The following is a 26,866-nucleotide window of genomic DNA, read 5'->3' on the forward strand; positions in this document are numbered from 1 at the left end:
TCACGATGACGACGTCGCGATGCAACTGTTCACCGAGTGCGAAAGCCGCGCCACTGCACTCGTGGCAAAAAAAAAGAAGCAGAAGAAGCTGACCGACTTCTTTGGAAATAAATGATGTTTTGGGACTATGTGGTCCAACCTGACAGTGTTTTTGGGCTGTTTTCGCCTCAACGAAATTTCGCTTTAACGAAATTTTTCGCGCGCCCCGTCAGTTTCGTTGTAGCGAGGTTCAACTGTATATCATACTTGCAAAAAAGAAAAGCTCCCATCAGTTTGATATAGGCGATAATTCGATATAAGCCTGCTAAAGAATTGGACATCATAGAAGCACATACCATTTATAAAATCACTGTATTGATGAAACTAGCTTAGTTTTGCATGAAATAGTCCTGTATGTACTTCTGTTTGGGCAATTTCGCTGCCTGCGACGCACACACTTCTCCACATTGTCTAGGGAGTCGGAGCAGCTGTGGCCGCAACCTTCCACATTCGTGCAGAAGCACCGAACTAGTGCGAGTGCACCAATTACCTCGGAGGATGTAGGCAAAGGACCACCGTTGCTTTCCTAATTGTGCCCACTTTCACTTGTGCTCTGTACGATGTCGGCAATGTAGTCTTCGTTTTCGGGATCTTCTGTGGTCGCACACCATCATCTGCACTCACAAACTCGTCGACCGTTGACTCGTCAACGGCTTCTGGAAATTCCGACAGCTCGCTCAAAACTTCGGCAACACCGGTATTGGCTTCGTCGCACTCACCAGAATTTAGTCATCACCGGGCACACGGAAGCTGGCACGTGTGAAGCAATTTCGGATGAACCACTTGTACACGGATGGCCCAAGAGCCATCGTCATGCTAGATTGGCTGTCTGAGCAAGGGCGGCGGGCGGTCCAGGATCATTTTTGCAGGGGGGGTGTTGACGGTTCGCCTGACGCAGCACGGTCACAGTAGGGAGAGCGGTTGGATGGAGCCCCGCCGCTGGGTTTCCTTGCCGTGATGAGAGAAAGCAAACTTCTAGGAGCACTTTTGCGCTGCTCGTCGTTCGACATATCGGGAGTCGCTGCTATTTTTGTTTGATGTAAGTGTAATTTTCGCTATGTATACTTGTTGTAACTATACCGTGTTCAGAAATTGTTCGATATACAGAATAATTCTATGTATACGGGTTCGGTATGGTCGGGTTCGACTGTATATGCATACCACTTATACTGCAACTGTGCAAGGCGAAATGCAGTCTACGCTCATTACAACGGACCCGCGTACAACAGACTCGGATATAATGGGCCATATTTCAACCTTAGTTTGTTCAACCTGTTTTATTAATGCAATAAAGTAAAGTTCACTTTTCACGGACCGCGCTACAATGGGCCATCGGCTACAGTGGACGAAATTAGTAGGAATTTTTTTTAAAAATCGGCTGCATAAAATGTGCTTTTGCTGTGTCGACACAGGCCGACAACTGACTTCCGAGAGTCAGCCGACAATCGCGGCGCAATATCGTGTGCACAAGAGATGAAGGTGGGGCGTCTTCTTTCACGTGAAAACCACCGGGGGAGGCAAGGGAGAGGGGGGGCTGCTGCTTATGGCGCGGCCGGCGCATCTTGAAAGCAATCTGCAATGTGGACAAAGTGTACTGCCCAGTGCCGGTAGCTTCGTATGCACTCTGCTTTCGTTTAGTCCGTGTTGAAGCGAGAGAGCACGAAGGTCAAATTACTCACAGCTGCTGGCCCGCTTCCTCGCTCCAACGTTTTGATAGACTTTCCGCAGTCATCGAGCGTAATAAAACTGCTATCCGTACTTCACATAGCTGTCTACTAATTTGCTATTGCAAGCGATGCTTTGCCTTTCCAAAGAAACTGCGACTTCTTTGTTTTTTTTATTTTGCACGTTCGTCACTCTTTGCAGTAACGTTGTTACGTTGTGACCAAAGTTTCGGAAGTGAGGTGTTTAAGGTATTACAGACTTCAGATAAAACTGGCATCTTTTGGCAGATTATCAGGGTTCGTTGTAATGAGAGTCGACTGTACTGGTTATGATGTGGCTGCCAGGAAATCCTTCAGGCAGGCTGGTAACAAGCACAATCCTCAACGATTTGCCCTGGCTGAGGAAAGAACAACTAGAGCAATATGGAGGAGAATTGAGGAGACGTGGAGTGAACGAGAAAATGAGCAAGGAACAGAGAAAAAAAAAGAGAGAAGCCATGGCGGCAGCTGTGCGTGCAGATGTGGCCTAGGTCTCTAGCTGCTTGTCAGTGGCTCGCGCTCCGCATCGAATGTGCGCGTAATGTTGTTCTTCAGCTCTTCAGTTTTCCCATGGAAATAAAGTTGCCAGCTGGTTTTTCCGGATGTGCATGGGGTCACAAAAAATTCAGTCGAATCTCTATAATTCAAACTTGAAGGGGCCCAAAAGATTTCTTCGGCTTAAAACAAGTTCAAATTAAAGGAAGCTAATTAAATGAAGGACTTACCTGCAGTGGTGTATGTGCACTGATCTGACACATGAGTTGGAAGTTCCACAAGATTTATTCACACGTATTTACGAATTGTAGTGAATGTCTGATTTTTCAGACTCCCTAAGGCCACAAAAATGTTTCAAAAATCAGGCGGTCCGAAAAAATGAACGCATGCCTTTTACTGCTCCCAAGGGCTAAAATTGCCACAGGCACATCCGAAATAGCTCTAAAGGCCTGCCAGCACACTTATTAGCCGTATTGGTGCTCTTACTATGATAGGAGACTGCGGGTGCACATGCATATAATTAAAGAAAACATACCATGACCGTTGACAATTGCCCCTTCTAACTTTTAGTATGCTTCACCTCTTAAAGCTACTGTATTGAGGCGAAGCTGACTCTCGGGAAACGCGTTATATAACATGTCATGCTCTCCACGCTTAGAAGCCTTTGGCGAGGATTACAAAGAAGGAGTTGCTGCAATTAGTAACAGTGGCTAATTGTTCTAATGAAAAAAAAAAAGAAACATGGCAACGAACAGCAAGAAGTTTGGTAACGAACGTCAAAGTAGCTAGGTGTTGCCATTGCTGCAGTGTTGCCATGGCTGCCAGCAGATCTGTTGGTCAGAGGCAGCGCCGTGTGATATGGCGTGCTGCTGAGAGCACTATCAGGGTGCAGTATGGTCAAATTAATCATTGCTAATGCTTGCATGTTCGAATTACCCAGGTGTTTTTTCCCATTGGAATATATATAACTTTGGCGGGACCACATTTGGACCACACAAGTTGCATAACTTACCATTTAGAGAAGGGATAAATTCTGGGATTTTTGTTTTCATGATTGCAAAAATTGCGAAGTTGCAATATATATATATATATATATATATATATATATATATATATATATATATATATATATATATATATATATATATATATATATATATACTTTTAGCGTTGTGGAAACAGTTGATTTTAACCCCTGAACCCCTCCCCGTTACGTAATTACATAATGCGTTCGGGCCCTTAAGGTGAAATAAGTTACACAGAATGAAAACGGGACGCGATACAGTCGGGTCATTACGGTAATGTGGGCTGGAGGCACCGTTCAGGCATGTGCTGCGCGGTTCAAGCATGTGGGCTGTGTCCGTGTGGCAACACGTGCAGGGTGGGCCAGCAGTTGGTGCCAGCTGCGGCTGCAGCGGCACTCGGTGGCTACCAGCCAGCGCAGCAGCGAGGCTACTCGACAGCCGCGACACCCACTGCCTACGCCCTGCATGGAGGTGCATGGATGCAGCCGGCCCAGTACATAATGCAGGCACCCCACCTAGCCACCACCCCACAGGTGAGCTGATCCTGCCGACCCTGGGTCGGGCAGCACTGCTGGTTGTGGGTCTACTGGGGTATGCATGGCGAGTCTGTGTGTTCCGGCTTCTGCGAAGGTTCAAGGGTCGACGCCCCTTATTCTAAAGCCCCTACTTTTAGTGAGAAAATGTGCCATGTAAAGGCTGGTCCTGAACAATCTGAGAAACCTTGGATGCTGTCAAGTGTAGCCTAGCAAAATAGTAAAAGAGTATGGCAGGCAGCTTCTGCAAAACAGGAATGAAATGAAACAGAAGACGGCACTAAACTGAAACAATGTGTCCTGACACTTGAGTCGCATGTTCTATTTTCTGCCAGCCTGAGCTTTTTGTTTTACCACATGAATCCGGCAGTGGCACGGAGGAGCTCCTTGTATCCAGGTGAGAGGGTGATCTCGAGTGCCAGACCTCCTTGAGGGGGAATACTCTATCCAGATCAGTAAGCTACAGTTGTCATGTTAATCCTAGCCAGGCTGTGAAAATGCAGAACAGGCTGTTTCATAAAAATGTGATAGATTGCAGAGCAGCCGCTTGCCAAGTAGTGACCTGCCCAATTTGTCCCAGGGAAGTGTGTGCAGGGCAGCACTGTCGTTGGACTCAAGTGTCTGGCAAATTTCATTGTACACTGTGATTTGTTTTGTTGCTTTAACAATGCTCTGAATTTGTGTGCTGCATTTTCCCCCATCTGAAACCTTTGGTATTACAGTCAAACCTTGATAAATATGCGTTGGCAACACCAGACATAGTCAATGTTGGCATGTACACCATTTGTACGCACAAACTGTGCTGCCGAGTGCGAGGGGAAGGGGGCCATGCAGCTTTTTTTCTTGCCTTCTCGTCAGAATTGGTACAATCTCCATACATTTTAGTGGGAAATAAATACAAATAATGAAGTCGCTAAGATCAGCAAATTACTTCATTATACAGTAAAACCTCGTGAAACCGTACCCGCTTAAACAGTAGTTTTGTTTTAAAAGTAGTTAAGGGGGGACACGGGTCTTTGGCACTGAAAAATCGTGAAAAAATCGAATTTTGGAAAATGTTATATTCGGAATCTACGTTCATTATTCTACTAATCTGCAAAGTTTCATATCTGAAACAGATCTATTTCAACCGCAATATCATTTTTTTGCGTTAAAGGTAGCTCAATTTGTGTAGCTGTAGAACCGAAAACTGTGCAATTTCAACGACGCGCAGCTTCCGCGCTATAGCTCCGCTCGCGGCCATGTTGGTATCATTTGAAAAAGCAGTATTGCGTCTTCAATTTTGGCGCGCCAGCGCTTCTCTTCAACCACCGGTAACAGTAGAGAAACGCCGCGAAAAAATGATGAAATGCCAGTCGCTATTGGCTGCTCAGGGCACGTGATGAAAAGCGGCTACGCGATTGGCTGAGAGCATTGTCTGCAGCTCGTCTCGATCGCTTACACGGACGCCATTTTGTCCTGTCGTCGGACGCGAAAGCAACTTGCCGCGATGTCAACGAGAAAGTTTGTGTGCCGACATAAGTACGGCAAGAAAAGTAGGTCGTCACTGATTCAGAACATCAGAAGAGTGGCTGAAAGATCGAGAGGCACCGAGGGCGAACTGCAAATCGAAGATGAGCGACTGCAGGCATCGAGCGACGGAGCCGCCGTGCTGCGTACACCAGGATTAGGCTTAGCGGTCCCGTCAACGAGTGACCCTGACGTCGGCCGCGTTCGTCGTGATACAGCGATCCGGACGCCTTCAGATATTGATGAAGGTAGGAAAAGAGCCAATGCCAAAGTTCGAGAGCTTGCATCGACTGCAGCAACGCAAAGAAAATCGGACTTGTTGGCCGCGAGCGATTCCGGTGGCTGCCCACCTGACGAGACCAGTTTCACCGTGGTGTGTTTGGAATTGGTGAACACGCTTCTTGAACACCTACAGTGCAAGATATGTGGCGGAAACGCGAAAATATGCCAAGAGGAGCGAGAATACGGCCTCGCCGTGAAACTGTCACTTGTTTGCGCCAACTGCGGTGACAAAGCTACGGTTTGGAGCTCGCCGCTCGTGAACGGTGATAAAAAAGTGAATCCGTTTACAATAAACATTCTGGCTGCGCGTGCCATGCAAGCTACTGGCAACAGACAAACGGCCCTCAACGATATTTTCGCCATCATGAACATTTCTCACCGCGGACTGCACACGAAAACGTGGCAAGCCTACCAAAAGACAAAGTTGACGCCCGCCGCGGCTCGTGCAGCCGAGCGACAAGAAAAGGAGAGCGCAGAAGCCGTACGGAAATTGTACAGCGAGCTTAGGCTGGACAATCCCGGGAACATCGCCGTATCCTACGACGGGTCTTGGATGACCTGCGGGCATTCGTCCCACATCGGAGTTGGCGCGGTTATTGAACTTTTTTCGGGGCTCGTCTTGGACCACGTCGTACTAAGCAACTTTTGTGCTGGTTGCGAACGCGGACCACAAGCTCATGACCCTCTCTATGAAGAATGGAAGGCCAGTGACGTATGCCAAAAATATACGGACAAGAAATCTGGCGAAATGGAGGTTGAGGCTGGCCTTATTCTATTCAAGAGGTCTTGGGAGAAGCACCAGCTCAGATATACGACTGTTTTGTCAGATGGGGATAGCAGGACATTCCTTGCCCTAAAGGAGGCTGAAGTCTATGGGTATATAGATATCCAAAAAGAGGAATGTGTAAACCATGTGCAGAAGCGCATGGGGACAGCCCTCCGCAATCTGCTGGCAAAACACAAGGGCTCGAAACCACTAGGTGGAAAAGGGAGGTTGACTGGTGACCTTGTGAACAAACTCAGCTCGTACTATGGCTGGGCAATCAAGTCGCACAGTGATGACATTGATGCTATGCAAAAGGCTGTGATGGCGACATATCACCACGTAACATCAAATGATCGTCTCGCCAATCACAGCCTTTGTCCCACTGGTCCCAATTCTTGGTGCCAGCAAAATGCTGCGAAAGCTAAAGAAGAGCCAGCACCAAAACATCGTTATAGCCTTCCCGATCATGTGGCCAAAGCTCTGCTGCCTATCTACGAGTGGCTATCTGATCAGAAGCTTCTTGAGCGGTGTGTGCGTGGCAAAACTCAGAATAGTAATGAGAGCCTGCACTCACTAATATGGGCACTCGCCCCAAAAGAGAAGCATGCATCTTTATTCGCCATTGAAGCAGCTGTGGCAGAAGCTGTAATGAACTTCAATGCAGGCCGTGAAAGAACCTCAGCTGGAATTTTACATGAGCTTAGCATGAATCCTGGCCAGCGAAGCACTAAACGCATGAGAGAAAAGGATCGGCAGCGATCAGTCTCATCTGCACACAAACGTGCATCTGCAGACACTGTGCAACAAACACTGAAGAAGCGCCATAAAGGTGGCAGTGATCAAAGTGATTATGCCCCGGGAGCATATTAGTGCCTTGCGAGTGCAAATGTGTTTACATTTCTCCATTTTGTCTAAATAAAGCTTTTTTTGTTCGTTTTTCTCACTTTACTCAAAATGCAAATTTTGGCCTCTCAGTGCATCCATAAATGCGATATCTCAGCTCCAGTTGCAGATATCGTAATAATTCTTTTTGAAGTGCATAGCTGAATGAATGGAGCAGACATTGATGCAAACCCTTTTTTTAATTTCCTTTTGACAAATATTTTATGTGGTGCATTTTCTCAGTGGGTAATTATTTGTTATGAGACACTCGTATTCAATGGGCTTTAATATGGGACATAATTTCACAAACTAAAATCTGCTTGCATTAGTGTGTCCCTTATGGTTTACCGAGTCCACAAACACGTATATAGAAAATTTTTAATGAGTGATTATTTTTTATTTACTTTCACGCATAATGCCAACTGATTTTTAATTATCTGACGAACTAAGCAAGCTAGAAGGAATGTAATTGCATTTTTGGAATCTGCAAAAGAAACTGAACAAGTTTGCCAAGTTTCACCAAGTTTCATAAAGGAATAGGCGAGTTGTATTTTGATGCAGCATCCCCCCTTAAGTCAAATCCCCGACTCAGCGGCCATTGAATATAATGTGTTTGGTATCCGCATAAACCGTACCAGCTTCTTGCCTACGTATCGGTTAACACGTAGTCTTTCCACTTTTTGTTGCGCAAACACAGCGGTGCGTCGTCTCCATCGGGCAGCCCGGCAGAACAACAAGCCTCAGCGATCAGAACAGCCCTGTGCGTTTTCACGTGAAGCCACATACACATCAACATATTTTGCCACCATGCCAGAGAGCGTTGTGACGTCGTGCAAACAAGGACTTGCGTCATGCCGAAGCTCGGATAAAAAAGACGGCGGGTGCTCAGCGTAGAAGAAAATTAGACATCGTTCGTGCTATCGATGTGACATGAAGTCGGCGCTGGCACGCGACAGGGATCTACTGTTGACTACGATGTGTGACATTTGGAATGCGAAGAAGTTGCTCGGCAGTGCTTCTGCGATCGCGAAGAGATATTGGCTACGAGGTTCGACTTTTCACCATCGTTGCCTCTGTTGTTGCCGAAGTGTCGACTAGCGACAGTGATGAGCATGACACGAAAGCGACAGCATGGGCGATTCAGGCCCGACAGTGGCAGAAGCTGTGCGTCAAGTCAACCTCATGAATGCAATCGTCGTGACGAGAACAGCATCTCCCAATGAAAAAGGCGCCCCGCGACTTCTGGAGTGCTACCACCCGCGTGTACGGAGAACATGCAATGCCAACGAGAAATCTGCCATGCGAGTGTTAGCCGAGAAGAGGGGGCTGGCTGAAAAGGTGGCTCATAGTTTCAGCAAGTTTGAGGCCGCTGTTGTTGCTGCTAGGCCACCGCAGCATCAAACGAAAATAACACCTCTGTCTTGCAAAGTGAATAAATACTGATGTCCTTCTCCCCTTTCATCGCACTCTCTCCGAGTTCTGTTTTTGATAGGTTAGTGAGCGATCTCATGCTATTTCGGTTAAGCAGTACTACTGTTTAGTACATACTTTTTCCGAGCTCCGGCCAACTACGGCTTAACGAGGTTTCACTGTATCTAAATGTTGTTACCGTACTTATTCGAATCTAGGCCGGCCCCGATTCTAAGCTGACCCCCAAATGTCCGAAGGCAGAAGATTTTTTTCAAAATTTACCTTGAATGTAGGCCGAAGAAAGAAGTGAGGACCGTGTTCACAAAATGAAAACGGCATTTATTCAATATGAACATGACGAGCTCACTCTACGTCATCATTGCTGCTAGCCTCGTCTCTATAGGGCGAAATGCCATAGTTACTCGATTCTAACGCACCCGTTTCCCGTGACCAAAAAATTGAAAAAATAAAACGGTGCCTTATTTACATGATTGTAAGTCGACCTTATTATTTTTTTTTTTTTCATATGAAAATTTGAAGTGGGAGGGGGGGGGGGGGGGCTCAACTTAATATCGAAACCAAAACCTGTCGCCAGCAAAAAAGCGAGACCAACGGGAGCTACAACGTAGTTACAATTTTATGTTTGCTCTATGGCCCTACCCGTAGCTTTTCGCTATGCCACGTGTTTGGTCGCTTTTCAGAAAGGTGTTTCAACATTTTTGAGAGTTTTACAGTGCACACACCACTCATTGGGGGGGGTCGATAGTTGATGGAAGTGCCACCATTCCATTCGCGGCGGCACCCTCAGAACAGCGGCGCTTGCAGGAAGTATCGGTAGTTCATGGAAGAGCAGACTCCGCTCGCGGGTTTCTCTTTCCCTGTCACGCTTAGCTTTCTCTATAGTTAGACGAAAGGCATTGGTTTGACGCATTCCACTTGACTGCCGGCTATGTGCTACTTCCATGCTTGCTCAGTTGTCATGAGTGTTCCAGGCCCACTAATCATTCGGCACTCGTTCACAGCAGCGTTCAAGAGGGCTGCCATCCTTTATGCCGAAGAAACAAATCACTGCGCAGCAGGCCGCAAGTTCGATGTTTCTGAACAGGTGGTGCGAGAGTGGCGATTTCGGCAAAGTGAAATTTTCACCTGTGACAGCAAGTGAGGAATTTCCCATGTGCTGAAGTCTGGACGCTTTCCGGAGCTGTAGGCCAAGGTGGCGGCATACGTCACTGAAATGCGCGATCGGTCCCTGCCAGCGAAGTGCGACATGGTCATGAAACAAGCCCGGATCTTCGCCTTTTAAGGACCGCTTCTGCTGCGAGTACGGATGGTTGGCGGCAGAAGACCGCGAACTTACGCCAACCGGACCTGTCAAACCAGCCTCCCTGACGGCTGCATGTGGGTGGGTGCATTCGGTGTGGGCTGCTGTTCCACACGATGTTGTGGTGCGGTCGTTTGCCAAATGTGGAATTTTGCTGGACGACGACGCGCTGTGGGACCGTTGCAGCGATGACGATGGCAGCACTAGTGAAGACGAGTAGTCCAGTGACCATGTCAGCAACTAATACATTTTCGTTATCGAATGCGCCCTCGGGTATGCTCTCTATTTCTTTTTCTTTTTTTTTCCTGTCACATGCGGTATGGGGGGGTTGACTTACATTCGAGTCAACTTACATTCGTGTAAATATGGTGCAGTACCGTGCGCCTTGTGCTTTCATATAGAAATACTATTTTCTCTCATTTGGAAAAAAAAATAGATTTATTCCCAATACACTAAAGTTGCGATGAATAAAAAACACAAGTGGAAGCAGAGTACCTTTCCACCAAGATTTTTCACTGTGCTGGTACAGGTCGCATGCGGCAATAGATATCACTCGTCGTCGCTATCAGACAACTCTTTATCGCTATCAACAGACCAAAGCATTTCATCCTCGGTGCCGTCCATGGCATTAAAAATCCCGCACTTTTTAAAGGCCTTGTTGACCATAGGAGACGGAATCGTGCACCATGCATCTTTCACCCATCCAGCAAAGTCATGCCACGAGGCATGCTTCATTTTATTGGTGGGTGTGAATTCGTGGCAGCCACTGACAAGCCATTCGGTGTAGACCGCTCGAATTCTTTCACAGGTTTGTTCAAACAAACATCGAGAGGCTAAAGCTGCGATGTCATGCCGCCGGGTATCACGACAAGGTCGGTGTTGCATGCAGCCAGCTTGTCCTTGATGCGCTAGTCAAGGTGGCACCTCAACGCATCGAGCACAAGCATCCCACGCAGGCCCAAACTGCCGCCGGGTCTCTTGCGCCAAATATTATCATCCAGTCAGCGACCAAGTCCGTGGTGATTTAAACCTTTTTCATTTGCGCGCACAACCACACCAGTCGGAAACACAATTCCTTTCGGGAGCATCTTCCGTCTGAAGATAAGATAGATCGGCATCTGATCGGCACTTCCAATCTGTCTGAAGTGGTAGCCGTTTGTATGGTGCAACTTCGAAACGTAACACTGAAAACTGTGCAATTTCTTTTCATATTCTTCGGGCAATTTTTGGCATATCCTTGTCCACCTGTTTTGTTTGCTAACCTATTGAGTGTGTTCTTTGGCTGAAGGGGGAGGGGACACAAGTCTAAAAATGACTGGCAAGGAAGTGGCAAAAATGAAAGAGGATCTGAAAGCTGATGTCGCAAAGTTGAGAGAAGAAAACAAAGCTGAAATCAAGCTATTTCGTGAGATGATAGAGCGGGATGAAATTCGAGAACTAAACAATGAAGAGCAAGGGCTTAGTTAAAAGCCACGAGTTTGCACATGACTCTATTGAAGAGCTTGAGGGAAAACTAAATGCGGAAATCGTTAATAGCAATAACCTTGCTGCTGAAAATGAGATGCTTCGATCAATGCACACCAGTCTGGAAAGAAAGGTGCTCGATTTGGGCAAGCGACTTGTTCTGTCCGAACAATACTCAAAAAGGGCCAACCTAGTAATACAAGGAGTCGTCAAAAGTGACAGCGACTCTGTGGTTGACATAGTCTCGAAGATAGGAAATGCAATCAGTGAGTCAATTCAAGAATGTGACATTGAATCCTGTCATCGGGTACCAACACGGAAGGCAGATAAGTCAAATAGTATAGTTCAGTTCCGGTCTCGAGCCAAACGTGATACTGTCCTGCAGAAAGCCAAGAAGATGAGGCTGAAAAACGCTGACATTGGACTGGAAAATTCTGATCCTGTAGATGTCAATGAGCACCTCTGCCCGGCACAAAAGAAACTGCTTGCTTTCGCTGTTGAAAAAAAAGTATGAGCATCACTGGAGGTCTGTGTGGTCACAGAATAGCAAGATTTTCATGAGGCAATCCGATGGCTTGGCGGCTGTGCCGATAACTAGCGAGAGAGACCTTATTAGGCTATTCTGGCTGGAAAGCAGTCGTGCAGAGCCAGTAATAGGCGATAATCATAGCTCACCTGGCAATTGAAATCTGTCATTTTGCTCTGTGATCACAAAACTAAACAAAAATGACCTATCCCGAATTACCCCTACCCCAACAGGTGAAGCTAATAGACCCAAACTGTGAAACCGCTTTGCACCTTAATGCCCGCTCTGTAGGTAACAAGCAAGACGAAATCGTTCTGCTTTTAAAACAATTCTCTTTCGAATTTACGGTTTTTATGCTCACTGAAACGTGGTATCAATCTGATAGCAAGATGCTACAGCTGCCTGGTTACGAAATGTTTTTCCTTAATAGATCTAACAAACGCGGTGGCGGTGTCGCTATCTATACTCTAGCGTGCAAAAGGTGCCACATTCTGCCTAATCTTAGTGACGTTACCGATGATTATGAAATTCTAACATTACAATGTCGAAATCAAATTATTTCAGTGGTATACCGCCTCCCAAATGGTAACATGAAAAATTTTACGGATTATTTCGACCACATTCTAAAATATGCGTCACTAAACAAATGTTCGTTTTTGTGTAGCTGTGATTTTAATAATAATATTCTAGACCATGACGCTACTGTACATGATTTCAACATGAAGATTCTCTTCTGTGGTTTTGTCAACTTAATAGAAACAGCAACACGTGTCACATGCTCTACTGCGTCGGCACTAGATCTAATAATTACGAACATTGAAACGAGTGTGCTCCCTTCTGGTACAATCACTTCTGATGTGAGTGATCGCTGTCCGGTGTTTGTCGTCTTTGGGCATGAGCATGCCAAGCGAAACAGTGTGAGTCTATTACTGTGCAGCGCATAACTGATGCCTCGTTGGAAGCCTTTAAGCACGGCATTAGGAACTTCGACTGGTCCTGTGTGCTGCAGATAACTGATGTCAATGATGCATACGACCTTTCTTCTTCACCGTTTCCTTCGTTTCTATTCCAAGCTCTTTCCACTCGAAACGTACATGCCATAATGCCGTACGTGCCCTATGTGCCTCATAATCAGAAAGTGGTTTTGGCACGTAAGACCCCGGAATTTATTTACTAATTAAATTGTCTGGGTTTTCAAAGATGAATAAGTTAAGAATTAATTCTACAAAGTCCAAGGCTATAATATTTCGCGCAAAAAATAAACCGATAATACCGCATTGCATGCTTCACTTTGAAGATCACCAAATAGAAATAGTTGAAGTGCACAATATACTTGGAGCATATTTTTCCTGTTATTTAAACTGGGATGCCCATACTGTCCTTGTCTGCACAAAACTTTCTTCCGTCTAAGGGGTTCTGTCGCGATGTCGTGAAACTTTACCTTTGAAATGTAAATTACAAGTTTATTGCGCACAATTTTTTTTTTCTCACCTTAACTACTGCAATTTAGTATGGGCCACAAGGACCAAAACAAACATAAATAAGGTTCTCGTACTGCAAAAAAAAAAATTGTTCGAAGAATCGCCAATATTGATAATACCGCTACCTCCAAGTATGCTTTTGAAGCACATAACATTGTCCGGGTCAGCCATCTGTATCTTTAAGTTTAAGTTTAATGGTCGCAAGGCTCCTTGAACAATGTCCTACGGGCAAGCCAGTGCATTGGGACGCTTGCTGCATTTCAATTTGGCCACCTCAACAGGTGGAATCCATTATGCATATTATTATGATTATGCATATGCATATTATGCATATTCTCAGAATCTTATTGCCTTCTGCATTTAGAAAAGCATAAACTGCTTTGAAATTTAGGCCAATGAAGGCAGGTACAGCCTAGTAAACAAAGATAGTCTCGAATCACAAGCACGAAGCTTGGACAAATCTACGTACTGCTCACTATGGTCACTGAGTGATCGCAGCGCCAGAGTTCCTTGCAGGAAGCTCTATGACAAACTTGCACTGTCACCATTTTGTGATAACAATGGTGACGATGCAGAGGGTTATGGTAGGCTGTCGCCACATCACAAACGCTGTTGCTGTTTTGTGTCCACTTGTAACATGTAGGCAATTCTGTCTCATTTTCTTGGAAAACACAAGGGGCACATTAGAGTCGTGTAAGTACAGTAAATGCGCGTGGCCGAATTATTGTTTACTAGTTTATTGATTGGTGACTGCACAGCATTGGGATGCCCATAACCTCAAGCGATGACCCTCTTTCCTTGAGAATTTCTCCACCAGTACCAAAATTGCCGTTTTGTGAACTATCATGAAGTAATTGTTTTGTGTGTCTTGCCCAGATGCTTCAGTCATCACTGGAGCCCTTGGCACATGCCTACAGCCCCATGTTGCCTCAGCTGACAGCGCAGATGAATCAGCTCTCCATCCCTGGGGCCTCGGTGAGTTCTTCTTGTCCATCGTTCTCCTTGTAGGTTTTTCTTTATTTATTTTTTGTCTCATGGTGGGTGTCGAGTTTGTTACACCCAAGTGGGCAAAGCTGAAATTGTAGATCAGGTCCATTCCACAGGGTGCCTGCTCGGCCAGTGCCAAGCCCGGTAGACATTGCCATGAACGTCTTAAGGGGCACATCATGCCCAGACTAATACCCAACATTCCCAGTGGTGGGACTCCTGCGCCAGTTGCATCATTTCAATAGAAACGCAAATTCCTGTGCCAAACTGCGCCAAACCCAGAAGATTGACCGAAATTGCGCCATGCTGCACCAGAACGGCTTTGGCATGTGTGCTCCGGCAGGGGCCAAGGTGGCTGTGTAATACAGTAAAACCTCGTTAAACCGTACCCGCTTAAACAGTAGTTTCGGTTTAAAAGTAGTAAAGTCAATTCCCCGACTCAGCGGCCATTGAACATAATGTATTTAGTATCCGCATAAACCGTACCAGCTTATTGCGTACGCATCGGTTAAAACGTAGCGTTTCCACTTTTCATCGCACAAACACGGCGGTGTGTCGTCTCCACCGGGCGGTCCGGCAGAACAACAAGCCTCAGAGATCGGTACAACGGCCTCCAAGCGCCCTGTGCGTTTGCACGTGAAGCCGCATCAACATCAACATCATTTCGACGCCGTTCCAGAGAGCGAGAGAGCGTCATGGCGTCGTGCAAGCGAGGACTCGCGTCATGCCGAAGCTCGGATAAAAAAGACGCCGGGTGCTCAGCATAGAAGAAAAATTAGACACCGTCCGTGCTATCGAACGTGACATGAAGAAGTCGGCGCTGGCCCGCGACATGGATCTGCTGTTGACTACAGTGTGTGGCATTTGGAATGCGAAGTTGCTCGGCAGCGCTGCTGCGACCGCAAAGAGATGTCGGCTACGAGGTTCGACTTTTCGCCATCGTTGCCTCTGTTGTTGCCGAAGTGTCGACTAGCGACAGTGATGAGGACGACACGGAAAGCGACAGCACGGGCGATTCAGGCCCGACAGTGGCAGAAGCTGCGCGTTACGTCAGCCTCGTGAATGCAATCGTCGCAACGAGAACAGGGGCGCGATAACGTAACTATTCCAAACGAAAAGTTTTCCGAACTCCGGCACCCGGCAATGAAAAAGGCGCCCCGGAACTTATGCAGCACTAGTGCGCGCGTGCACGGAGAATACGTAACGCCAACGAGGAATCTGCCTTGCGAGTGTTTGCCGAGAGGAGGGGGGCTGGCTGAGAAGCTGGCACGCAGCTTGAGTAAGTTTGAGGCTGCTGTCGTCGTGCTAGGCCGCCGCGGCATCAAACGAAAATAACACTTTATGTCGCGCGAAGTGAATAAATACTGCATGTTTTTTCCCCTTTCATCGCACTCTCTCTGAGTTCCGTTTTCTACAGGTAAGTGGGCGATCTCATGCTCTTTCGGTTAAACAGTACTACCGTTTAGTACGTACTTTTTCCGAGCTCCGGCCGACTACGGTTTAACGAGGTTTCACTGTAGTGTGGTTGAGCGGGAAGAGCAGCGCGGGGCTTCCTAGCTGAGGTGCAAAGTAGGCTGAGAGCGCTTGCAAGTGAACATGCTTAGTTGTAGTAGACAAAGTAAGGATAGTAGGTTTGTCGGTTGAATAAACTTGTAATCATTCGCTTACTAACTAAACAAGCGTGGTGTCACGTGCACATAAGCAAACGTAAACACATCTCACTCGACCTTCACGCACACTAGCTGTCAAAACGCTGGAGTAAGGAAGTGCGGGCAGCAGCAGCGGTCGAATCAACTTTCATGCTGCCTCTCGCTTCAACGTGAACTAGTTCTAAGCACTCGGCGTATGACCTCTTTCCCCATTGCAGATCACTTTCAAGATAGGTCCGTGTAGCTGTGCCATACGCAGCAGTCGCCGGAGTAGAACCCCCTCCCTCCCCCTGTGGGGAGAAAGTGTGGCGAGCGATCGCAAAGACAGTGAGATGTGGAGCAGAGCACACAAAGACAGGTAGCAACATAGCAAGTAAACATCCGTGACAGATGATGCACCGTCGGAGGAGACCATCGCGCCATTGCACGCAGCAGTCGCTCACACCCCCCCGTCCCCCCCCCCATTCGCTTGCTGAAGAAGCGTGCTCTTTGTCCATTTGCCTCCGAGACGTGGGAAATGCGAAAGCCCCAAATCACAAGTGAATCATTCTTTGATGCCGCTGCTGTCGCTGTTGCCAAGGGCACCAAAAAAACACTGGAATTCACAATCGAAGCGACAGAGTGGCACCGGTAGGTTAGACAGCGCAAGAACTGCACTCACTCGAAGTTCGGGTTGTTCCAGCGCTTGCTCGCCACTGATACACCTCGTTTTAGATTTGATTTGAAGCAGCGTTATGGTGAATTAGGTGTCGATAATCACAGTTTATGATGTGTGCAGCCCAAATATGCAGTTTTCTACAAATAGTTTCTTGTGATTTTTTGGCTTTCAGAGGTCGTGTCCTCCCTAAGAAACACAATCAATGCTATCGCATAGCAACCTGCCATCACTTTCCACCTAGGTACCTAGACTGACTGCAGTCCACACGAGTTGCAAACTCGCCTTTCAAGGTGAACCGAGTGAAACTTGGGTTTAAGTAATATTGGCACAGGCCTTGCTAATGCTTCCATAGTGTCTTATTGCTTCAGTGGTTGCACATGCTCGTGCCAGTGTTGCGTGATTGCTAGACTACCGTATTTACACGATTGTAAGTAGACTCGAATGTAAGTCGACCCCCCCCCCCCCCCCATATTGCGTGACAGGAAAATAAGAAGAGCATACCGGAGGGCGCATTCGATAATGAAAATTTGTTGGTAGCTGACATGGTCACTGGACTACTGGTCTTCACTAGTGCTGCCATCGTCATCGCTGCAATGGTCCCACAGCGCGTCGTCGTCCAACGAAATTCCACATTTGGCAAACGACCGCACCACGACATATTGTGGAACAGCCGCCCACACCGAATGCACCCACCCACATGCAGCCGTCAGGGAGGCTGTTTTGACAGGTCCGGTTGGCGTAAGTTCGCGGTCTTCTGCCGCCAGCCAACCGTACTCGCAGCAGAAGAGGTCCTTAAAAGGCGAAGATCCGGGCTTGTTTCATGACCATATCGCACTTCACTGGCAGGGACCGATCGCGCATTTCAGTGACGTATGCCGCCACCTTGGCCTACAGCTCCGAAAAGCGTCCAGACTTCGCCACGTGGGAAATTAATTTCACTTCGCCACAGTCGCCACTCTCGCACCACCTGTTCAGAAACATCGAACTTGCAGCCCGCTGCGCAGTGATTTGTTTCTTCGGCGTAAAGAATGGCAGCCCTCTTGAACGCTGCTGTGAACGAGTGCCGAATGATTAGTGGGCGTGGAACACTCATGACAACTGAGCAAGCATGGAAGTAGCACATAGCCGGCAGTCAAGTGGAATGCGTCAAACCAATGCCTTTCGTCTAACTATAGAGAAAGCTAAGCACGACAGGGAAAGAGAAACCCGCGAGCGGAGTCTGCTCTTCCATGAACTACCGATACTTCCTGCAAGCGCCACTGTTCTGAGGGTGCCGCCGTGAATGGAACAGCGGCACTTCCATCAACTATCGACCCCCTACAATGAGTGGTGTGTGCGCTGTAAAACTCTCAAAAATGTTGAAACACCCTTCTGAAAAGCAAACAAACACGCGGGATAGCGAAAAGCTACAGGTAGGCCCATAGAGCAAACATAAATTTGTAACTACGTTGTAGCTCCCGTTGGTCTCGCCTTTTTGGCGGCGCCAGGTTTTGGTTTTCATTGTAAGTCGACCCCACCCCCCACTTCAGGTTTTCAAATGAAAAAAAAAATATGACGACTTACAATTGTGTAAATACAGTAACTCCTCACTGGCATAGCTGTTAAAAGCGTGCCGTCAGACATTGCCAGACATTCAGTATAAAACGGCTAGAATGTAGAGCCTGATATTAGGCGGTGCATTGCTTTGAACTGTATGCCCCTGAAATTTCCACCTTTGCGAGTGGGAATGAGTGAGACTGAAAGTCTTTCATTTACGCCTCATTTGCTAGAAATTCCGAAGTGTCGTGTTTGGTGAAGTGTGCCCTCTTGTGCAGTACATGGCAGCGGCAGCAGCGGCGGGTGCACATCCGTATGGAAGCCCAGCGCCCACCTTGTACCAGCAGGCACCGCAGCTTGTGCAACAGATTCCCCTCTCTGAGGTGAGACTTATGTTTTGACTTGCGAGCAGCTCGTCATTTGCTCACAGGTGGACGCTGTGCCGATCTGCTTCTCGACACCACTCGCTTCTCGACACCACTCGGTTCACACTTGCAACAACTTGATGCTTTCACTAAAGGTTAAGGGGGGAGGAGGGGATCAGAATTAACTTTTTTGTTTCTTGACAGAAAGGGCTGAAATTTGGCACACACACTGCACATTGCAATAAAGAGACAATTCTAAAATTTCATTAGGATATCTTAATTAGTTTTTGTTTTATAAGAATTTATAAGTTCCTTGCTTGTGGAAAGCCTGGCACAGTAACGAAACATGATAGGGAGCTGGAAATACTTTGCATGTTTGCCCAGATGTCTAATCTACATCAAGACAGTGTTTGATTTTTTTTTTTAGTGCGCTAATAATTTTTTGCTCAACATAACATGCACATGACTGTCCTTCACTGCATGGAGCCATGTAGTAATTGTGAAATAATTAAATAATGGAAAGATAAAGAAACATTTCAAGACTGTCTTTAAGTACAGCACAGCTTGTGGATCACAGCAAAACAAACTGGACCAAAATCAGTCAAGCCATTGTTGTGCTACGCTTTCCACGAGCGAGGTGATTGACAAAAAAAATGCAATTGAGAAAACTGGCTGCAAAGTTTGCAAAGTTTTAAAAGCACTGCAAATTTATTAAAAAGCACCAGGGCTGTAATATTTTTAATCATTGCTGTCAGGCATCTTCTTACACCTTTGCCTCTTTATTTGGTGGGCTTTGGATGCCTTCTTCAGGCGTTCTTTATCCTTTTCTTGCGCCGTTTGGAGTAGTGCATGACCACCATTTTCACTGCCAGGCCGAGCCTGGTATCGCAGTGTACACCCACAGAACGCTGTTGGCATCTTGGGCACAGAGCTTTAGCGATCAAAGAGTTCATCGCGGAAACAGGCATAATAATGAACTCGCAGTCACAAGGGGCCTAAATTTGTTCTTGGCATTGCTGCTTCCGCTCAGTCGCTGACACTGCTCGAAGGGAGCCGCGAACGCTGCATGCCTGCGCTTCTGCAGTCACCGCTGACACAAAACGCGGCTCGAGGTGCGTCTGAATCGTGCGACGATTCGTCTGGTGAGCTTTGAGTCACCATACAGTATGTAGCTCGTCGACGGTTGGGGCTCACTCGCAGGCTGCGTGTCCCTGTCGCACGATGCATCGGAAACGCACACCGTCTCTGCCGGCGATGGAGACCTTCGACCCGCGTCGCCTCCAACAACGCGATCTCGGTTGCTGACTCGCGCGGCCGTACGCACAGGTGCGAGAGCCTCCATTGGCACGTCTTCCGGTGGCTTAGTTATCAGTATCGATGTCACAGGGCGATTGTCGGCTTCGCTGCTCGAATAGCACAGTGCAAGATAACACGGCACGTTATCCGCGTGTTCAGTCGGGCTCTCCGCTTCTCCCGCTGGCCGCCGTCTTTTTCTCACCATAGGAGGCTTGCGCTTCCGTTTTCCGAAGGCATGCTTCATTTAAAAGTTCTTTTCGAACGAGCGACGATCCATCACTGACCTGGGAGCTTTCATAAATCCGAATTCTGCGAGTGTCAAGCGAAGAACGACGCCGGCGTGGTTTTCAAAGCAGACAACTGCCGTCCGCTGTGGTTGCCAGCTTGCCCGCTGCTGCAGCAGCAACCAATGGCGAGACGCCTTTCAGTACGGCAACCAATCGGAGGCCCGCTTTCATCGCAGGGCCCGTGTGACCGCCTTTAGCAGACCCGCGCTTCTTTTGTGTTTGTGCGTTTGTTACAAGATGGCGATGACCGAAGAATTCAGAAACGGAATGGCGAAACTTCGAGCGTTCGAACGATACCAAGGTGGCGGCGTTCGGTGGCGGGAAAGACGAGTTAGGGCTCCCCGAACTGCGGTGATTTTACGCGATTTAAAGCTGTTTTCTCGCCCTACGCACTGATAAATTAATTTTTTTCGGGCACTTTTAGTGCGTTTTCAGTCAAACCATATTGATACAATGTAGATTAGGCATTGCAGATACTGAAACGCGTCGTTGCCAAAAATCTATCTTTTTTGCGATTTTCGCGATCTGATCCCCGCGTCCCCCCTTAAGGGGGGACACGGGTTGTGGCGACCAAAAATCGCGAAAAAAACTCGATTTTTTTTCTTGCATTTTTGGAATGTACAGCTATTATTGCATCTATATTGTTAATTTCATACCGATAACATCAGTATTTTAGCCGCAGTGACGCCTTATACGACATGTACTAGCTGAATTTCAGGCGGAACTTGCGCTGAAACGGCATATTTTCCGAAACGCGCGCCTGCTCTTCCACGTGTGCTAGCGCGGACATCTTGGTCTCATTTGAAAGAGCCGACTTTTCCCTTCAAATTCCCGCCAGAACGGGCCCCATTCAGCCATTGGCCACTTATAAAATGCGCGGCAAAGAAAGGTACTAGAACGCCCTCCTATTCGTCACTCGGTGCACGTGACTTGAGCTTGCCTCCCGATTGGCGGAACTGCATGGCCATCGTCTGCTCCGCGCTTGGAGCCGCGCACTGAGATGCGCCATCTTGCCCCAGTGTCAACGCGATATCTGCAACGGAACGCAAATTTCGAACGCGGCACAAGTTTGGTGCGCAAAAAGTGGGACGGACACTCATCGAAAACTTCAAAAAACGCTGCTCAACACTGCAAAACGCTCAGGACGCCACAACCTCAGCGACCGATGCCGAAATCGTCGATGCAGCAACGGCAGGCCTAACGACCGCATCGGCTGCTGCGGATACTGTGACAAGTCCGCCAGCCGTTGACCCTTCGACCCAGCGCTCGCGTACGGCAAGATACGATCTACCGGCAACCCTCCAAGCGGGAGGAGGAGGAAGCGAAAGCCAAAGCAAAGCTATCGGAGTTGTCTTCCGCTCCAGCGACGGAGAGGAAACGCGAGTGTGGGTGACAGCACCGACGATGCACTTCGCCCGCCTGATGGGACTACGTTTACGATTGTGGATTTGAGTGCCGTGAACACATTATTAACATTTGCGAACTGCAACATCTGCAGTGGTGCCTTATAAATCGTCCGAGACGAGCGGGAATATGGACTCGCTGTGAAGCTGCGTTTTATGTGCGCAAATTGTGGAGAGATTGCGTCGGTGTGGAGCTCGCCGCGCGTTCACAGTGCTGAACGAATGAAACCCTTTGCTGTGAACGTTTTGGCTACGCGTGCCATGCAGGCAGCGGAGAACCGACAGACCGCGCTCAATGACGTTTGTCTCGTTGATGGGCATCAGCCGTCGGGCTCTTCACACGAAAACGTGCCAGAGCTACGTGAAGACGAAGTTGACGCCAGCGGCCGATCGCGCGTCGCGTAATCTGACGAGCGACTGCGCGCGGTCGGTTCGCGAACTTTACGCCGAACTGAACGTGGGTCATACTGGGAACATCGCTGTGTGCAAGGGCAAGGGCCTCAAAGGACATAATGAAAGAACTATGTCTAAATCCGAGCGAGCAAAGTCGCACCCTCATGGCCGAGAAATATAGGCGTCAAATGACAGCATCAGCCAAGAAATGCAAAGCATCACAAAATTTGCGCCAGTCCCTCAAAAAGCGGCACACCGGAGCTGGGAGTCAGCAGGACTACATGCCTGGTGCCTACTGAGCTGTTACAGCTGTAAATTTGTAAATAAAGTAGGGTTTTGCACGTTTTCTCACTTTTCTCAAAACATGTTTTTGGGTCACTTCACTAGACTGTCGAAGTGATACAGTCAAACCCGGCTATATCGAACTCGCAAAAAAACGCCTATCAGTTCGATATAGAGCATAATTCGATATAAGCCTGCTAAATAATTGGATGTCATAAAAGCACATACCATTTATAAAATCACTTTATTGGCGAAACTAGCTTAGTTTCGCATAAATTAGTCCTGCATTTTCTTCTGCTTGGGCAATTTCGCTGCCTGCGACGCACGCACTTCCCCACGTTGTCTAGAGTCCGAGCAGCTGAGGCCGCAACCTTCTGCATTCGCGCAGAAGCACCGGACTAACGCGAGTGCACCAATCACTTCGGAGGATGTGGGCAAAGGACCGTAGTTGCTTTCCTCAACGTGCCCACTTTCATTTGTGCTCGGTAGTACGATGTCGGCGATGTAGTCTTCGTTTCGGGATCTACCGTCGTTGCGACACCATCATCTGCACTCACAAACTCGTCCGCCGTTGATTCGAATGTCCCGGAAATTTTGACAGCTCGCTCCAAACTTCGGCAACACCGGCAACGGCTTCATCACATTCATCAGAATTTGCAGTCATCACCGAGCACGCGGAAACCGGCACGTATGAAGAACGCCTCGTACACGGCCGTGCGTACGCGTCGGGCGCCATGGGCACCGGGTTACGAGTCTGGCCACTTTAGCCCTAATCGTGCCGAGAGTGCTCCTCGGAATCTTGCACGCTGCGGGGACATCGCGTTCGACGCGATTTATGATTTCGATCTTCACGACGAAAGGCGAATTCTGCCGCTTCATCACGGCAACACTGCTGGAGAAGGCCCACAAAGCGCAAACACGATGAACCAGAGAAGCAGCCAGACAACTCGCACTTTCGCCATCTTGCACGAAGAGCGCACAAGAGCCTCTGATTGGCTGTCTGAGCAAGCGCTGTAGGCGGGCCAGGATCATTTTTTGCTGGGGAGTGTCGATAGTTAGTGATCTAAAGAAAGGAAGGACGCTTGATTCTGCAACCCGTGAGGGAGCACGGCGAAGCGTCGTCAGGGGAGAGGGAGTGGGAAGTGAAAGATGATAAAGAGGGAGGATAATAGACTTCACTATGCGCGACAGGGGGGAGTGTCGACGGCTCGCCCGAACAGCCCGAGGCAGCGCGGTCACGGTAGGGAGAGCGGTTGGATGGAGCCGCGCCGCCGGGTTTCCCCGCTACCGCTAGGAAAAGCCAACTTCTGGGGGCACTTTTCCGCCGCTTGACGTTCGATATATCGGGATTCACTGCAATATTTGTTCGATGTAAGCGTAATTTTTGCTATATATACTCATTGTAACTGTACCGTGACCAGAAATTGTTCGATATATAGAATAATTCGATGTAAACGGGTTCGATATAGTCGGGTTCGACTGTATCTCATGATCTAGAACAGCTAGAGCACTAATTCTTTCTTTAGCAGAAAGCCTAATCTACATATTACAAAGTGCTGAGAGCAGAATTTCAAATTTGTGCGTATGTATATTTCCATTTTATGAATTTTCTTTTGGTGTGGTAGCCTTAGGTCAAGGAAAGAATTTTGATCACCTGCAGAATGGCTAATTAAAATTTCATTTGAAAACTTTTTGCAGCATTGCAGTTATTGCACATTATAGTATCTAGCTATGCAATAATATTCAATTTCTGCTCAGCAGTTTTGTTTCCATTGTCTCCGGAAACAATAGAGTGGCAGCACCGTCAATCTCCTGAACTAATGAACCTACAAGAAAGATTATTGCATATTTGAATTGCGCCAGTCCCTCAAAAAGCGGCACACCGGAGCTGGGAGTCAGCAGGACTACATGCCTGGTGCCTACTGAGCTGTTACAGCTGTAAATTTGTAAATAAAGTAGGGTTTTGCACGTTTTCTCACTTTTCTCAAAACATGTTTTTGGGTCACTTCACTAGACTGTCGAAGTGATATCTCATGATCTAGAACAGCTAGAGCACTAATTCTTTCTTTAGCAGAAAGCCTAATCTACATATTACAAAGTGCTGAGAGCAGAATTTCAAATTTGTGCGTATGTATATTTCCATTTTATGAATTTTCTTTTGGTGTGGTAGCCTTAGGTCAAGGAAAGAATTTTGATCACCTGCAGAATGGCTAATTAAAATTTCATTTGAAAACTTTTTTGCAGCATTGCAGTTATTGCACATTATAGTATCTAGCTATGCAATAATATTCAATTTCTGCTCAGCAGTTTTTTTTCCATTGTCTCCGGAAACAATAGAGTGGCAGCACCGTCAATCTCCTGAACTAATGAACCTACAAGAAAGATTATTGCATATTTGAAATCAGCACGAAAAACTAAGTAAGCTTGTATATTTTCATCAGATTTGGCCATAAGATGCAGGTAATAATCTCCACAACCCATGTCCCCCCTTAAGTGCAAGAGAACATGTAGGGCAACAGAAGGGGACGAAGGCACAGCACTGCTGACTGAATTTTTATTGCACATGGTTATCACACACACACATATACAGTCAACGACTGAATTTTCGGACGCCCAAATTTTCGGACATGCCTGTTATTTCGGACGTCTTCGCGGCACCGCCACGAGCCCCATAGAATCAATGTATAAGGACATCTGAAGTTTCGGACGCTCGAACCCTCCAATTTTCCGGACTTTTTGACGCGACGGAAGGTCCTTTGGCTCCTCGCGCAGCGCCCTTACGCAGGAAATCAACTTGCAGCCGAAGCATATCACCGCTTTGAACCACAACTAGCCAAATCTAGCCGTCGCACGCCGATTTGGTCTGGCCACGCTGGCTCTGCGGCTGGCTCTCTTGATCGCCAGCCACACTTCCGCTTCCGCCTCCGGCGGAGTTTCCGCGTTTCCGGAGCGGCGCCATTTCATTTGTTTGCGTTCTTTATTCTATGGTTTGCGTAGGCCGTTTTGGCTAGCGTGGTGTGTGGTTGTGCTGTTGTGTCAAGTGTGCCTGCTACGCTAGGCCTAGGTGCTTCGACGCTTGTCTGCGAACAGTGGAGTTCGCAAACTTGAGGATTTCGCTTCCCTTCGATGGCCCCCACTCCGTCTTCGTCGTCCTCGCCGATGGCATCGAAGCGCGGAAGGCAGTACCGTCGGTTAACGATGGAGAAGAAAGCCGCCATTATTAAGCAAGTCGTGAGCGGCCCATCGCAGGCTGACGTGAGCAAGGAGTTCGGCATGGAGCAAGGAGTCAGGTTGTGGGGGATTCAGAAGACTCCGATGTTGAAAATGAGGAGCCAATGCCTGCGCCGCCTACAAGCACCGAGTTGACGCGAGCACTGTGGACTCTTTCATCGGTGTACAGTGCTGACATGACCCTTGCTCAGATCGAGGTGAATATGATCGCATGCAACGGGAAAGCCGTCCAAACAAGAACCACCAAGTTCTTCAAGCCACTGCAGCAATAAAACCGGCTGCCCGATGATGCACATGTACATAATAAACCAGCAGTCGGCTTCATACAGAGTTTTTGAATGATTTTTTTATAGCCACTTCACTGATGCTTTACCAGGGTTTCGGAAACCTGATACTTCACCCTTTACCTCTATATCCGAGAAAAAAAAAGAAAAAGAAGTGCGTTTTTTGCATGCATTCATTTTTTTTTCGGACTGCCTGAATTTTCGGACATTTTTACTTGCCCCTAGAGGGTCCGAAAAATCGGTCGTTGACTGTATATGTGTATATACCATATTTAATCGCATAATGATCGCACTTGCGTAATGATTATTTCCCGTGTAATGATCGCACCCCGAACTTGCCGCAGCGGTATACCGTGTGCCAAGCCTAGCTAATATTGATCGAGCTTACCATCTGTCGAGTGCTACGCGAATGACTCTTCAAGACAAACCAAGCGGTCTCCACGCACCAAACATCCTTAAGTAGATGCCTCATTTCATTACGTTCCTCACTTTCCGCACTTCCATGACTAAAAAAAGCTGCAACCAAACTTTCCTTTATTATGTGTAGGCTTTATAATGGTTGTCGTCAACAACAAAAAAAGGCGCCTTTCGATTCTTCTCATCTGCACTCGTGGGCGCGCAACAAATTGCAAGCAGCAACGATAGTAGCCACGTTTACACTGATACGTTAAAAGTGTACCCTATTCATACGCCGACGCTTGTAACACAGCTAAGATATTCACCCACCCTTAAGGCGCCAATACACTTCGACGTGACCTGGCGCGTGTGCGCGCGCGGTGGTTGCGCTACATCACGCCAGGTCGGCTACGCCGTGTCAGGCGTAAATCCGTCCCCCTACAGTACAACGCCGCGCACCTGCCGCAGCTGGAGTAGCGCATGCGCAGAACACCGCGCCGCTCCATGCCGCCTGTCGTGGAACATCGAAACAAATCTTTTCGCGCGCTTTCTCTGTCGCCGAGCAACAGATCGCAGACCAGTCTGTTGCTCGGCGATGGCACGGACGCAGACACATTCCGCAAGACGAAACATTAAGCACGAGACACAAGGTACGATTCGGCG

The 26,866-nt window shown here is 47.7% G+C and overlaps 1 protein-coding gene across 3 annotated transcripts in view; it reads left to right on the plus strand.

Moving 5' to 3' along the window:
- shep (RNA binding motif single stranded interacting protein alan shepard) overlaps nucleotides 1–26,866 on the plus strand; it is a 157,559-nt gene that overhangs the window by 101,780 nt on the left and 28,913 nt on the right. For all 3 annotated transcript variants that reach the window (XM_055075764.2, XM_050186813.3, XM_050186814.3), the window contains exons 7-9: nucleotides 3,618–3,795; nucleotides 14,313–14,411; nucleotides 18,545–18,649. In XM_055075764.2, the coding sequence (XP_054931739.2) occupies nucleotides 3,618–3,795; nucleotides 14,313–14,411; nucleotides 18,545–18,649 (382 nt within the window). The remainder of the gene's footprint in view (nucleotides 1–3,617; nucleotides 3,796–14,312; nucleotides 14,412–18,544; nucleotides 18,650–26,866) is intronic.

This window comes from Dermacentor andersoni, chromosome 2 (genome assembly GCF_023375885.2).
Source record: "Dermacentor andersoni chromosome 2, qqDerAnde1_hic_scaffold, whole genome shotgun sequence".
NCBI classification, from domain to species: Eukaryota; Metazoa; Arthropoda; class Arachnida; order Ixodida; family Ixodidae; genus Dermacentor; species Dermacentor andersoni.